The 16,430-nt window shown below is 35.2% G+C and overlaps 1 protein-coding gene across 1 annotated transcript; it reads right to left on the reverse strand.

Annotated features, from left to right (window-relative positions):
• Positions 1-1,008: 1,008 nt before the first annotated feature.
• On the reverse strand, positions 1,009-16,237 carry LOC138327585 (major facilitator superfamily domain-containing protein 8-like). Its single transcript, XM_069273781.1, has 10 exons — positions 15,153-16,237; positions 10,307-10,460; positions 9,825-10,068; positions 9,004-9,117; positions 6,422-6,616; positions 5,453-5,546; positions 4,543-4,677; positions 4,160-4,263; positions 3,299-3,582; positions 1,009-2,852 (listed from the first exon to the last, which is right to left on the reverse strand). Exons 1-10 carry the CDS (start codon positions 15,221-15,223, stop codon positions 2,643-2,645), a joined length of 1,605 nt encoding a protein of 534 aa, XP_069129882.1. The 5' UTR covers positions 15,224-16,237; the 3' UTR covers positions 1,009-2,642.
• Between the last annotated feature and the right edge of the window lie 193 nt (positions 16,238-16,430).

A 16,430-nucleotide genomic window follows, 5' to 3' on the forward strand; every position in this document is an offset into this window, starting at 1 on the left:
GTATTACTCCAGGGTGGACTGAATAGGAAAGTAATACCTATTCATTTGTGAAAAATGACCTTATATTTAACCCCTCACATGATACTCCACATGATATATGTACTCGACATTAATGACATCATCATTTACATATAGTGACGTCATTTTATAGGTTATGACGTCAAAAATGTGTCATTATGAAGGGGATAAATCACGCTACCTAATAAGTCGAAATATAAGGCAAAGCCTTAGAAGAGCGCAGCTACATGTAAACGATTATAACATCATAACTCTATATTGTCTATATTTTTCTACGAGATTAACAATAAAATATTTCACTGACATGCAAATACTATCGATAGTTAGAAAGAATTCAAAACAATCCAAAAGGAATAGTTCAATATACTTCAATCTTGTTTTTATCAGATGCAGAGAAAACTTGGCAACATGCCATGCTATCAAAATACGCGCGAATCTGTGCCGTCATCTTTGGCGTCAGGTTTTGTGACGTCACTGCTGACGGTGCCGTGCGCTTGAGAACATACACAGTATATATTGGACAACTACATTTATTGCGTTGTTCTTGTATATGTGTAAATTAAAACTACTTACAGTAATTTTAAAGCGTATACTGATAACACATTTATTCTAGTACAGAAATTTCAAATCTCGTCGTGCTGATAACGAGAATTAAAACATGGCTGCCTACATGGAGGCGCGAGACTTTTCCCGCGGGACACAATTTCAAAGTCCAAGGGGTACTGGAGTGTATTGGAATCTATATGCTCACACACGTGTTATGGTTAGTAGAGCTTCGCTCTACGCGGCCTTCGGCCGGGGATAAATCACGCTACCTAATAAGTCGAAATATAACATATTTTTCTCCGTGTGTATTTCCGTTGGCTAAAGTACACATGCGTGTTGACAGTTCCGCGATCGGCACACCGGCTTCTCAGATGACGTCACAACTCATCGGAACTCAAGGGAGGTAAGTCATAGAAAAAATCTGTCGTCGAAAAGATGTGAAGATTGCTTTCATTAATTTTACTATTTAGAGACAATATATAAGCAAATATCAAACTGGTATATGTTTAGATAGGACATACAAATGTTTCTAGCGTATTATCTCATTTTCCATGTCCCTTCTGTTTTTTATCACCTTTAAGTGTTACATTAAGAAATATCAGAGCCCGACATTATTGCAAATATTCGAATGAATTCAACAAAGATAAGTTAAAAGACAAAAATAAAGATAAAATGGATAGTCATATATTGAAAATATTGCACATCAATCCAAATATATGTATTGGTGGAATTGATACACAAAATTAAAATAATAAAGATGTAAATAATGAGTGAGATGTTAAAGTGAATAGTCGGGCAAAGAAAACCAGTCTAAATGCGTTCATTGTCCTTCCAAAAGTTCTCACATATTATTACGACGGTCAAGTTCTGCTTACGTTTCCCAGTTCTGACATTGAAATAAAGAAAAGTTGAAAGAATTGAAAGCGAGGCTGCGTGGAAATGTAACCACGGACATAGTCAGCCGGGAGGACGTTTTAGGATTCCTATACTTTAAATTAATTTCTACGAACACAGACAGGTTTTGACGAGAAAGTTTATATTTCTATTCCATAAGAAATTATCATACCATTTTTACCGACATTAGCCATCCTTGCCCGACTGTTCACTTTAATATTTTAATACCATATTGGAACATATTTTAAAACATTACTTGTATCTGTATATTTCTTCAATTCAAACAAAGGCTGGCATAAAATGTTAAAAAAGTATTGTACGAGGACTATACACCACGATGATTTAATCTTATGTTGAGAAAGATGATGTGTTGAGATATCGGCTTCAGAAACATCGTGGTAATGTGTTGAGATATCGGCTTCAGAAACATCGTGGTGATTCATTTCGTTTAACGTGATTATGTTACCACACAATGCATGTTTTTATCATATTAATTCTATTGAAACATTCTGCTAAACGATTCATGATAAAGATTAATATACAAAATTATTTACATGCACAATAAAACTAAAATGGCCCAGCCCAAGTACATGTACATATATATTTGAACAAATCGTTGCGGTGTTATGCCCGACCATACAGTCTTAAGCATTCAAAAACTCAAACGAGGTATACAAGGTTAATAAAACAACACATTGACCACAACAAATGTAATTGATGATCAGTTCGCCAGTTGTTGATCAAGCCGCCCTGGTGCAGGGGAATGATGTCGAAACCTCTGCCTTATTTGCTGGCAACATTGTAATTTTTGCAGAACGTAACAGAAATCTAATCCACTATTGCAATGTCATACTAAATGTCACGACTGCAATATTATGTTATCCCCATATTTCGTCATGATTGCAATCATCATTCGTTTTCTTGTAAGTTATTGTGGTATTTTCCGTCCTCAGATGGCACAAATTCATACTTACATAGTATCAATTCAAGATGTGTGAGATATGTCAAACTATTAAAGGAGGTGCAATGGTTGGTATTCCAGTTGCGTGATAACTACAAAAACATTCCATCGTAAAACAGGTTTAAAATATCACGTAATAGGTTGGGTACGTAGTATCCACAGCAATCAAAACAGTTTGTGAGTAGATGTTACGGGCGCGTGAAATGACTGCTGCTGTACGGCGTTATGTAGACGTCGTGTAACCGGACTCGTATCTAAATGGCACTAGTTTTTTAAACACTGCTATGCATCCACAAAATGATAATAACACGATGCCACACGTTGCTGAGAAAGTCACTCGGGGTCCGTATGCGTTGTATACCTGACTGACGAACACTGGTCCGAGTGTCCGTGCCAGACTACCAGAGCCTGTCAGTAGACCCATCATCACCCCCTGTAACAATAAAACCTTCAGGTAAATGTATATCGAAATAGATTGCAGAGAAATTGCACCATGCGTCTGTTTGGTCAAATACGGTGCACCATACGATCTTTGGAATCTAAATGATCAAGTAGAATAACAATGGTATTTCGTCTTCAAAAGAGTAGTCTCAAGAAATTCTAAATGGAGCCTAGTTTGTTAACTAAAGCAGAAACACTTTTTTATTTGATTCAACTATTTTACATAATGTTAAAGATGAAACGAAAATCTTGCGGCTTATGTTATCAGAGAGTTCCTAAATAATCTATTCAAACTTTTACCAAATCTTTGGGAATTTCTTTCGGCGAACAAAATTCATATGCATGCGGGCATTATATTATATGATCAGACATATTTGTGAATTCTTCCACGAACATACTATTTCGTGATGTTAGTATACTAAAAGTAGTGTTTCTTACCTGTGGTTTTGGTCCAAGTACTTTTGAGAAGATTGTATAGATCATGAGGTTACAGACTGGGTACCCAATGACGACCAGGAGGGTCCCCGCGAGGAACTGCACTAGTGGAAGGCGTGGTGTAAAGGCACACCACTCATAGGAGGTCGGACACCCTCTCTTCTCGGGCTCATCACCTGACGAACTGTTATGCCTCGGTGTAGTCATCAGAGGTGTCGACAAATCTGTTGGCCCTGTCGTCAAGTTTGGCGATATTGTTGGATGGGGTGTAACCGCAGGCACCAGGTCTGTGCGGAATGTAATAGGTATATAAACTATGTAAAATCCACATGATTTCATTACAAGAATACCAATGTTCATGAATTAGATCAAATATACCGAAATGATTATATTTGACGGTAAGTGGTATTGTATGGCTTTTTTTAGTACATTATTTAAAACAACTGCTCTATTGTTTGAATATTGCTTTTGAAAAATATCCTTATAATGGATTTGAATTTCACGATGCATTATATTATCATCAACCTATAGTTCGTTTTCGTTACGTTAGAAGTTTGAAACATATTTATATATAGAGAGAGCAGGATATTTTCGCGGACCAAAATTTTCGCGATTTGATCTAAAAACGAGAAAATCATTTGTTATCGAATTTAAATGTTCGCGATATGGATTTAAGGGTAGACATCATTCAACATTTTTCATTATTTCGCAGATGAAATGTTCGCGATCCTAGCAATGTCCCGCGAAATTGCGAAATTATCATCCCCGCGAAAATAACCGCCTATACGGCATTTCCCAATAAAAATACATCACTTATTTAAGAAGATTTTGAAAGCATTATCTGCATAGGTGTTGCGACAATACCTTGGTCCTGATAATCAGGATATGTGTTTCCCCAAGGAAGGAAGAGGAAGAATCCGATCAGACAAACTAAAAACCCGGCCAGCAAAATGTAGCGTTCATTGATTCTGCAAAGGAAACCACATATGATATACATTAGCTTAATAGGTCAGACAAACGGTGGTAAAATATTTATTACCGAAATCTAATATACATAATCACAAGTGATGCTTGAAACAACAATTTTGAAAACAAATTACGGGTACAGTAATTGAACAGCATATAGGTAATTGTGCTGTTCTGTAGCAAGCAAGCTGACGTGCTGCTATTTTTATATGAATTACTTTAGTGCCTACCTGTGATATTCCTTTCTTTAGAGTACGAATGTTACTAAATCTTTTATTTACTTTTTTACAATGATTTTCACGACGATGAAGACTAGGATAGCGACGATCCCCCCGACTGCGAGTATTATACCGGTGTAGAGTGTAGTCTGACTTTTAGTCCAGGAGAACATGTCCATAGTCAGAGGAGTGGCGATACTGTTAACGGAAGCAAAAAGAAGAACTCAGCATTACAAACTGAAATGTTTTGAGTTCATATATAGCAGAATTCAATCAAATATAAATTGATTATGAACGCAAGAGGTGTGGTAAACGAAAATATAGTAATAAAATAACACAGATAATTTAAAAGCGAAACTTTTCATTTGTATTTATTAAACATTTTGTTACCATGGAAAGAACTTACATAGGCATTTCCTGTTGTTCAATCACTTTTCAATTTAATTGAAATGAATGTATTTTGAAATTGAAACTATTCATCATAAAAAATAGACACATTTTGATTTAGCAGTTTCAAGGAATGGATAATTCAATTAAAACTGATAATACAAGTTTAAAATTTACATCTGTGTTGAGGTGAAAAATAATTTTTTCTTTCAAATGGTTTGCAGAAGACAACTGTAACCGGTTTAACAAGACTGCTTCTATGCCCACCTTACACTGGTAACCTTAAGTGCCCTTAACGCAAAATGCCCACTAGGTTCCTTAGAAAATGACCGATATACAGTGCCCTAGAGGACATCTGCTAACCCGTTGAATTTGGTTTGTTATCTCAACACGAATAGTTTAAACTTGCACTGACAGATATTTTTTTTTTTTTTTTTTTTTTTGCAATCAACACTTCATCAATATATAGTTATGTAATTTTAATACATATCATATTAATCAAAATGTATAAATTACATATATATGTCCACGAATAAATTCTCGAACGATAAACAACAAAACTGTTTGGTGATACTATCATATTTACGTTTCAAACACTGTGAAGAGGAATAGGACGAAGAAAAAGAGGACGAGCGAAGCTGCGACTGCGATCCGATCAGGTGTATAGTCAGGAAGGGGCTCTGTGTGAAGGAACGACATTTGTAAACACATATGTGATTCATGTTATATTAAGGATAACACTAAGATATAATCCTAACAATCCATGTAACCTACATTTTATAAAATCCAATATGGTTAATTCGACTCATACTATTTTGTAAAAAACTGATTCAACATCAGATTCCTTCGGATTAACTGAAATATTTATGGAAATTTTATATACTCTAAAACCTACTAATTCTTGCCTTTCCAAATACACTTTTCATATGCCCTCCACTTTTTCATAGATCTCTGTACTGTTACACTCAATTCATCGATTTATTCAGAAATATTTAAGTATGTCATTAAAATCAGTTGCAAATTTAAATATTCACAATTCTAAGCATTGTCATTACTGTATATGCCTCTTGAACCTAATGTCATGACTCGATAACCCAAAGTCGAACTTGATATAACTTCGAGTTAGCCTATTATCATCCTCGATACTCCAGGAGTTACTACCACTACCGTGATATTCCGTGATATCTTGACTGAGGAATTAGTGACTGAAGGCTCTGTATGTGACAATAAATGAGACAGGCAGTTTGATTATTTAATACACATCAAATGAATCGAATAACGTCACACTGTTATGGCTTCGAAGCGACGATCGACTTGAAAACCATACAACGTATCGTTATTCGATTCTTTTTATGTACCTCAAAGGACCGAACTACCTGATCACACATAGCCTTCAGTTTCACAATTGCGACACAATCCAGGAGTGAATAGAACTATCAATGGTTGCCTAATAGCCGAGGCAAGTTTACTTGATACAACAAACTACTACGAATCAAAGAAAGATTTGAAATAAACAACTTCTATTTGTGAAGGTTAAATTGATGGATAAACATACCACCAGATTGGATGTTGAAATTGATGTCCTCGTCGTTGTCGACTTTGTGTTCCTGGAACACCACCGCCAGTAGGATGATGTTGATGATTCCGACGATAGCACTGAACCAGGCAGGACTAGTATATAGGTCGAGGTGGAGACCATCCGTATGTATAGGACCAGGATATCCTATAGGTACCATAGCCGTCTGGATAGCTAAAATATAAACAATGGTATATGTCGGAATGGCGATAGACAGACTAATAGACATCTCTTATTTTGCGCGACACAGAGTACAGACACCGACACCGACACGGACTTCCGAAATGGGGGACGTCACAAAATGTTAAATAGACAAAATTGTAACAAATACGTTATAAATAGAATATACTTGTCGTGTCGTATCTTTTAAAGTTAGACATTATTGCTGGAAGTAGTTTAAGTTTAAATGGTATCATATTCAATTGTGAAATGATTGTGTATTTTCTTTCATTTTATAATGTCAGGTTAAAAATCATACTAATTATTCATACTAATTATTCATATTCATTATACAACATCTGGTCATTTGATTGGCTCAGCTTAAAATCAGGGGATGCAATCAAATTTCGTGTCTTTAAAACATACTTCAGGTATAATTCGGTACATTTATATATATATATATATATCAAGGACGTAGATGATATATATATTTTGGAATAAGTTGAATACTGATTGCAACTTCTATATTACTTTAAATGTGTAATTACTTTCAATTTTGTTAGTTTTATTAATTGTTTAAGTTTGTTAATTATACATTTTCGGCTACGATATGCTTGTTTCGCACATCAAAATAGTCGTCTGCTACAGCACTGTGCTGTGGACGTGGAAGCTGATCATGCTTGAGTGCATATCCAGACCGATATCATTTATTTTTTTCATTTGATACACAGGCTTTTGCTATTGATATACGGACAACCTCTATAGGTGTACCCAGTATTACACATACAGAGGTGCCCGTAAATCTACAGAGTCGAAAGCCTGTGTATCAATAGTGACGGTGCATGACCGGTAACAATTTCTGGTATATCTTATTTAAGATAAAACGTAATGAGCGGCAAATGTCCTCAAGATTTTTGATAAATACAATTTATCTATTATTGATTTGGTTTTAATACATAAATTTTCAAAGGTAATATTGATCAGTGGCTTTAAGATCAAACGTAATGAGGGGCAAATGTCTTCAAGATTTTTGACATTCTTGATTATAATTATATAATTAATCATTTACTGACTTACCCGAAATTTAAAGAAATAATTGAAGACATAACTCGTCCTTTCGCATATTAAATACATAGTAAAGGTGACCATGTGAACATATTTCATTTAGACGACTGGACGAGTTACGCAATGCATAATAGATAAATAGATAGCTACGTATTTTTTTCATTCCCTTTTAAATTCATTTCATATGTTACACTCATTTATATTGCTTAAATCATGGAGATTATTTTTCTATCGATCGAAAGAACTGCACGTCAAGTATCACTGGTGAATATAAAACTCTGAATTTCCTCGTTTTGGGGTAGTTTTAAGCAACAACTCTGAGTTTTTCAGCGTGTCACGATTATATTCAGTGTGGTCAGGTTATATTCAGAATTGTAACCGAAAACTCAGCGTGTTACATTATATTCAGAGTGAATACCGAAAACTCAGCATGTCCGATTATATTCAGCGTGTTAGATTAAACTCAGCATGTTCGGTTATATTCAGAGTGAAGACCGAAAACTCAGACTGGAAGATTATATTCAGCGTGTTAGATTAAACTCAGCATGCTCAGTTATATTCAGAGTGAAGACCGAAAACTCAGCGTGTCCGATTATATTCAGCGTGTCAGAGTAAACTCAGTATGACTTCCTAATACAGAACATTTTCGCAGTGAATTTTAAAAGCGGCGCAGTCATTGGCCAAACTGAATTATTGGGTAAGATATCAATGCGCCACAACTCGATTTTTAATAGTAAAAGTAAGTGAAATCACGGAAATTTATGCTTAATTGGTACCTCATTGACTTATCTGTATCAAATTATAATCATTATTCTACTCTATATACATATATGTCCGGATAGACACGGAATGAACATGAAAAAGTGAGACGAGTTTAATTTGTTGAATTTGGTTTTTGAGACAACCCCCGAATTTAGGAAGTCCGTGTCGGTGTCGGTACTCCGTGTCGGGCAGAATGGGAGATGTCTAATGAGATCCAGTGTGTTTTATACTGGTTTGGTCGATATTGCAGATTTAATTTTTGTAAGTTTTCGAGATAGCATGTCCTATTAACAGACACACAACAATAACCATTTCAAAGCACCCGATTCTGAAAATCTTGTCCTTTACACTTGTATTTGTTCCATGGATTATACTTTCTGATAAGATTTCTTATAATTTTATTTCGATACTCTTAAATATAGTTTATATTGCCTTGTAATGAATCAGTGCTTTATGGTTCGTACTAATTAAAATATTTAATTAAACACTGACAAGGAGCTGAATAAATGATCAAATAAAACAGAACGACAGACCAAGTAAATATTACCTTATAATGTACCTTATAGTACACTCACCTGGTCCAAAGATGAAACCCACAGCCTGACAGGCACTCATGCTGGCCATAGCTCCCGTCCTCTCTCGGGTGGTGGTGGCACCAGAGACATATGACCGTACTACAGCAACATTACCTAAACACAACAATAAACCTTAAATTACTTATCATCTCTTCTACATCTTACATCTTCATACTCTTTTATGTCTGTTTGATGTAATCCTTTGACTTCTGAACGTGAACGAACAGTTGGGGCTTGAAATCAAATTTTACTAAACCGGTCTACTACAATGCGAAAGAAGAGTAATATTTTTATCTTAAATCCATTGGGTGAATGACTATATGATATGCAATTAAGAATTTAAATAGGTCACCAAAGAAATCGCGTTCTATTCAACAGTCCTACTAAAATTGTCATGTGCATTCGATACAAAAGCAAGTTACAACATTATTAAATTTATAAAAGGAGTACTGCTAAGTAAAGTCATTCATGGTTGTAACGTTATAGTTTACATTCCACGTCAACGTTCATATAAGATGTCTGTAATATGTATATAACTAACTATGCTTATAACGAAGTGATTCCATATGTTCCATTGGCTCGTTATAACAGTGTTTTATTGTATATTTATTAACGATGAAACGTTAGATGTTCACATGACTGATTGCATCTGTACAAAACATATTCATGTAAGTATGTAATAACTGATTTTTAATCAAGAAACCATTGCGTTATACGAGGATATACAAAGAATTAGGATGAGTTCATCTATCATTCACTTCTTGTGTAACGTCACTTTTGCAATGTCTCATGTGCAATTGCAGTTCGCATATTTTCCCTACCTGCCCCAAACCCAATGAATGTTCGTGACAACAGCAGAGCTATACTTCTGTGAGATCGTAGACTTTCTAGATAGGCATACAGGATAGTCGCTAGTATATTGATGATGAGAGACACGACCAGCGGTTCTCTGCTTCTCTGTCGTTTATTTGCCCAAAAGCCGAAGATAGGCGAAGCCAGTAGCTGCCCCAAGCTGTAGGAGGCGACCACCCAACCGAGGAAATCAGTAGTCGCTGATGGGTCTAACTGAAAGTAGATTCCAGGTAGTTGTAGTTAATAAACCAACTTCTTTTCGATGCTACTCAATTTCGCGATTTGCATTTCAACACTAGTTCGCGAAGATTAGCATTCACGGATTTAAATGTTGACCATGTTCCTATCGATATAAATACTGTTGAAGTTAATTTGAAGATTCGCAAATCTACATGGATCGCGAAATTCGCGAAAATAAATAAAATTATAAATGCTGAGAATATCTACTTACTAACTGAAGGTAGGGCCATATTGAAGACATACATATGGAGAATGAAACACTACTGAGGAACATGGTAAGGTACATGACCCGGATGGACCGCCATCGACTTTTGTAGACATTGGGTGGCTCCAATATCGTGCTGGGTACACCGACAGATCCGGGACTGAAATAAAAAGTTTTTGAATTGTAACCCATCCTAATGGTCATTTCGGCTTTTTTAATCATCGTATCAAAACAAAGCTTGTATCTCTCAGTCTCCTCTCTGACAAACGTGTAAATATTGAAGTCTCAGGCAGGTACATGTATAGTATATAGAGGAAGAAAACTTTTTTAGAATCTAACCTGTAGTATTATTGAAACTTTGTACATGGACAATGTTTAGAAAATTATTTCATTTTGAGAGGTTTTAAATATCTGATACAGTTTAACACTTTTTTACGGTACAGTACATGTATATGTTTGTTGTATAATGTAAAAAAATCATGATTTTACTTTTTAAAACTCCGTTTTTGTCACAATTATCAAATACTAGTAAGATGTTAAGTACGAACAGTCATTCGTGTATGTCCAGACAGCGGTAAATAAGAGTATGCATATATTCGGACAGTCCTATCTAGATCTTTTCCTGTTCAGCATGTAACAATGACTTGTTGCCTGTTGTGTTTTCCCCAATAGCAACTAGACTAGCAACTGCCTGTGTATTGTTGTTTTACATGATTTGTAATTTGCGATTCGTCATTTATTATTTTGCTGCTTTAAAACCCTCCTTTTTGGAAATAACAAAATTAGTTCAAAATGGTTTTAATTATTATAAATAGTATCTATTCTAAACAGATACTTTTACTGTACATTATAATATACAGTTGTATATACAGATGTATATTAATACTTTTTTTTCTTTAATTTTGGTTGGTCTTTCACATCTTGTTATACTGTTTTTATTTATCTCATTTAATTTATGCAATATAGAATTTCAAACCTGTGGTAAGTTTTTTAATTTTACTGTGATACGGTTAATGTGTGAGTGTAACCTAACCGAGACATATTGCCACATGTTTCACAAATGAAAGACCAACAGAACACAATATTTACATTTATTACAATTTACAGCATACATAACATGCAGCCCTACGTTGTACAATTTCAATTAGATCTATGTTTTCCTTGGTAAAAGGGTCCAAAACTGTACGGGCATATTCTAGAGATGGACGAACTAGTGTTTTGTATGCCTGGGCCTTAACTGATGCTGACCCTATCTTGATGTTTTCTCGTAAGAAGCCCAATGTGGAATATGCCTTTGTAGCTCTGTTATTTATTTGCCAGTTCCATTTGATGTTTGATTATGTTGTCATATCCAGTTACTTGACTTTATCTACGTTTTATGTGTGTCCATGGAGGATGTAGTTGTGAAGGTTTAGAGTTTTCACTCTGTGTACTGTTGCACTTGCTCTGGTGGAAGGACATCCTCCATGTTTTTTCCCAAAGCGAGAGTATGTTCAAGTCTTGCTGTAAGGTTTCAGCATCACTGCCAGACTTGACAACTAAATAGGCAATGGTATCATCTGCAAACCGATGGATGATGGAATGTAGGCCAACAGAAATGTCGTTTATACAACAGAGAAATAAACTAGGTCTGAGGACTGATCTTTGGGGCACGCCTTAGTGGACATTGACATAAACAGACGCCTCCTCCTCAACCATTACCTGCTGCTTTCTATCCAGAAGGAAATTCTCAATCCAGGTGGCGACTGACTTTCACACGATCGGGATTTGCGAAAGTCATGTTGTAACAAAAAGTCTCTTCATCAGATGTTTTTGGGTAATAGAAGGAACTGCTACTCTCTACTATGGATACATAGCCCATACCATCTGAAATGAGTCACTCGGTGTGAGATTGTGTACTTCGTCGCTTATGAGATCTTCCTTTATAGCAATGAGTGCACTTCCGTCATCTTTGTTGGAATCACATTGTTTTCGATCTTTACGAAAAAGTTTGAACACTGGTGGAAAAATTTAAGTATTTTTGAAATATGGTTTTAACCGAGTCTCAGTGCCAATTTCAATGTCTGTCATGGAGCTGTCTAAAATATTTCTGAGCTAGTGTTAAGGATTGATTGAAGTTGATGTTTAACACACGTAAATGATTTGTATTTTGTTTTTGTGGGTTTCTCCAGACACCGAATGAACCCATGTCACCAAGACTAGATACTTTATGAAAGTGGTTGGCGGTGCTAATGTCATGAAGCTTAAACATAATATGGCTAAAGTTTGGGTTATTACATATGATACAGTGCCGGCTAATATCACAAACATTTAATTCTTCACAAGTTTCAGTATGGACGATTTGGTAGTTGATATCGTACCATTGGTTTCCGTATGGACGTTTTGGCAGTTGATACGGTACCATTGGTAACAGGTATCACACATTGTACCCCAGTGGTCCCAGTTTACAGTGTACCGCACACTTGTACCGCACATGGATTTGGTGCTATCGTTACCTGGTCATGAGTTTGCTTCAATATCGTTTGCTTGCATGATCACTAGGACAAGCAGACAGTACAGTGATTTAGTGGTTTTCAATTTTGGGGACGTTTAAGATGGTTTGAATAACTTGTTAAGCATATGTCCAATACAAGAATCATGGGGAGGTAAGGCATGCAGGGCGATGTTCGTTATGACATTTACTGGTAGAAATACAAATCAGTTACCAACTTTTGTTTCAGCATGATGGTTTGATTTCGACACTAGCTGTAAATTTGCTTCATTCTGCAAGTTGACTAATACAGATACAGTGTTCCTCTTTAGGCATGGATAAACAAACGTGTTCGTCATAATATAGTGTCAATTGAAAAGGAGATTTATTATTTTGGAAGCCTAAGATGTTGATGAGCACTAATAAAAAGTCGAATATTTTTATTGTTTCAGACATTTTCGTGCTGTTCACGTTGTCAAGTGCTTGGGGACTTACAGACCGGTGATGACCGGATTTTTTTTTTATACATGAGTTTTGTAAAAACAATGAATACGGATTTCAAACAAGGAAATTTTGGAATACGTGGATTTTTTGAAGTTTCGGAAACGAAAATTCAATGATGTGTTACCACAGAGAATCTGAAAGTTAGTAAATACATCCAGAATTTTGCGGAGGTCGTCGGATGATAGACATTGGCGTTTCTTGACAATCAGGCCGTTGTCTCAAAACTGCATTTTTTATCAACGTAGAAACATAGGAGATTATATAGTACTACAATACAACTATAACTAGGATATGAACTTCATCCACTAATTGTTAATTCATAGAGTCCAGTAGAAAGGAATCATTAGTTCATTTACGGGAATTTTTTCTATCAATATATCTATAAGGTTAACGTGAATATTACGATATGCAGAACGCAGAAAGATTTTGGAATCGGGTAGTGACAATTTTGCGTTGTTTTGTTTTTAATCTTATGATCCCTGTTTAATCAGGCTATGTGTTTGTATTGTTTTGAATTTATTTTTTCCTGGTGATCTAAATGCGCGTCTCAATCACTTAGTTCTGTCGTCTACAAAAGTTTATTACATTTTGGTTACTATTTCTGGTTGTATTTGTGAGATTATCAAAGTTATGCTCGGATGGTTAACCGAAAATAGTTGTTTGATTCTGACTGGTTGCACATGATTTCCACTTGCGATAATTGACATATTCATATCTTCTCTCATGTGTTACAGCTTGTTCATACTTTCCTGTTCTAATGTTAAAAATACTGAATTTTGTAAGTTTACATACACGTTAACTGCACGCACATGCCAGTAAAATGTAAATACTGAAACGAGATACATAGGTATCGAACAATCTATGATGCTACAAATTGCACATAAACAAAACTTCTGTCGAGATATTTTAACATCGAGAAAACCTAGACTTGATTAACGTATATGCTATATCATTTACGCACTAAAAAAATAACAGCAGTGATCGACTGATGATCGCAGTCGGAGATACAAATATGTACATTGTCGGTCTCAATGATCGCGTAGATTTGTAAAACATCCAGCGGTGCAATTGACACATTTACCGAGTGTCATGTAAATTTTCAATAAAATTCAGTAATATCCGAAATTTTCTAGCATCCACTGATTATTGAGTGATTAAATGTTAATTGTCTAAGTTATGTTGGCAAGCACATTTCAATAGCTCACGTGCACATCTCCGACATTTGTCGCAAGGGACGGGGTGAATTTGCTCTGATGTCTCTAGTCTCATTGCAATTGGCTAATAATGGTCACATAAGGTTCGATATGACAAAGCATATCAACACGGTGTTTCCATTTTTAGAAACATCGAGTCAACATTCCCATTCCTTCTGTGACGTCATTACGCAAACGTTGAGGTCTTCAGGGTGACGTCCTATTGTCATCGTTCTTTTTGTAATATACAATTGTACATAAAAATATATATGATAATTCTGTTGCCATTTGTCAACGGAATTGCATATCTAATATAAAAAAAATAACCTCAACGAAGATCCTAATTGATATTTGCAATAAAAAACGCAATGAACTTGAATTACGCAGTAGACTATGAAGATTTGTCAAGATAAATATTTGAATCACTAACGAAAACTCTGTATCAACATTGTAAATAGTGTTACCATCGAACTAACCCATAGTTCACTAAGAAAGTTATAGTAATCTGCGCAAGCAGGCGTAAAAGCAGATTCCCACAAGAGTCAAGGTGTTGTTATATATGTATGGTGTTTATCACCCGTACAGCCGATAAACAGTCTAGTCCGCATAGTAGTGTTTACCTATTCATTCTATACACAGATGTTGTTGTTATTGGTAGTTCTAATTCAGCAATGGTTAATCTTACCTGTATACCGGTGGTGGATGAGTATTAAGAAGTCTATCCTCTTCATCATTATCGTCGTTAAAATACGACATGTTAACCAAGGCCTGTATATGTCTATCTTCCTATAACAACACTTCCTCCGTCCGCCATTTTGACCACTAACTCTGGGGTGTCACATGATATGACCAGCAATTCAGGTCACATGGTGATATGTGGACTGGTACTTAAACGCACTGAGGCTCAAATGAAAGAGGTTATTTTGATTAGCTCTGTTTTGTTTGAAAATCACTGAAGCTAGTTCAACAAAAGTGTTCAGGCTATACTTTGATTACGCAGAATTTCACCATCTTCCGTGGTGCTTTTCTTATTCATAACTCAACGTAATATTAATTGTTGGTGATAAAGGGTTTGTATCATCATAGCATGTACACAATACTCAATTATCAATTTATTATATAATCTTTATAATAGAAATGTACACCACAATTTTTAAAAATGGACTCTTTTTAACTCATGCTTTTAATGCGATTTTTTTCCGAAAAATACGACTGAGAGTGCTCAACAAGATATCTAATAATAAATAACAGTCTCTAACAATGCTATGATTAAACCTCCGTATTTTGCATGTGACTAAATTTTGCGTGTATTTCGAAATTTGAGAACTCGAGTGTTTTATCCTCTACAACAGAAGCTTACTATAATAATTATTTGTACAAGTTGCGCATCATAAAAATAACAACTACCAGAACAGAATACTGTAACCGTACTAGTTTAGCTCTTCTTTTTAGCGCTTTTCGCGCTCTCTTTGAAATCTTCATTTACATTTAAATTGATTGCACTTAATAAATACTTTTAAATATATCTTATTTGATTGTTCTTATTCAAATTCATATCTACTGGGAATTGGTTAAATTTATGTATTACTTATCTAACCAACGTCTATCCATATATTTACAAGCAGCAATGCAAAGTGTCGTCCCACTTGAATGTGTCTTTAAAAACTTTACATTTGTATTGGCCTATGGTAGAGTCAACTTTCCACTTTGTAGTTGCGACTACGTGCTGTTCTCCGAGTACAACCACTGCCAACTTTGCTTTGCTAAAACATACAAAAATAAAAAAGATAAAAACAAACAAAACACTCGATGACTACAAATAACAAATATCATCTAATAACAGACAAGAAATATATACTAAAATACAGAATAGCAACACTTAACAGGATATGATTCCATTTCAGTAAATAAATGCGAATACGTATCACTATGTTTACAAACACTATTTCATATCAGATCCGAT

The sequence above is a fragment of the Argopecten irradians genome, chromosome 7 (assembly GCF_041381155.1).
Source record: "Argopecten irradians isolate NY chromosome 7, Ai_NY, whole genome shotgun sequence".
In the NCBI taxonomy this organism is placed as follows: Eukaryota; Metazoa; Mollusca; class Bivalvia; order Pectinida; family Pectinidae; genus Argopecten; species Argopecten irradians.

Coding starts and splice junctions, on each gene's coding strand:
- LOC138327585 (XM_069273781.1), bottom strand. CDS start 15,223: ATGTCGTATTTTAACGACGATAATGATGAAGAGGATAGACTTCTTAAT. Junction 9,118..9,824: donor ATTCATTGGGTTTGGGGCAG/GTAGGGAAAATA, acceptor TGTTGTGTTTAG/GTAATGTTGCTGTAGTACGG. Junction 3,583..4,159: donor TCCTGATTATCAGGACCAAG/GTATTGTCGCAA, acceptor CATTCCGCACAG/ACCTGGTGCCTGCGGTTACA.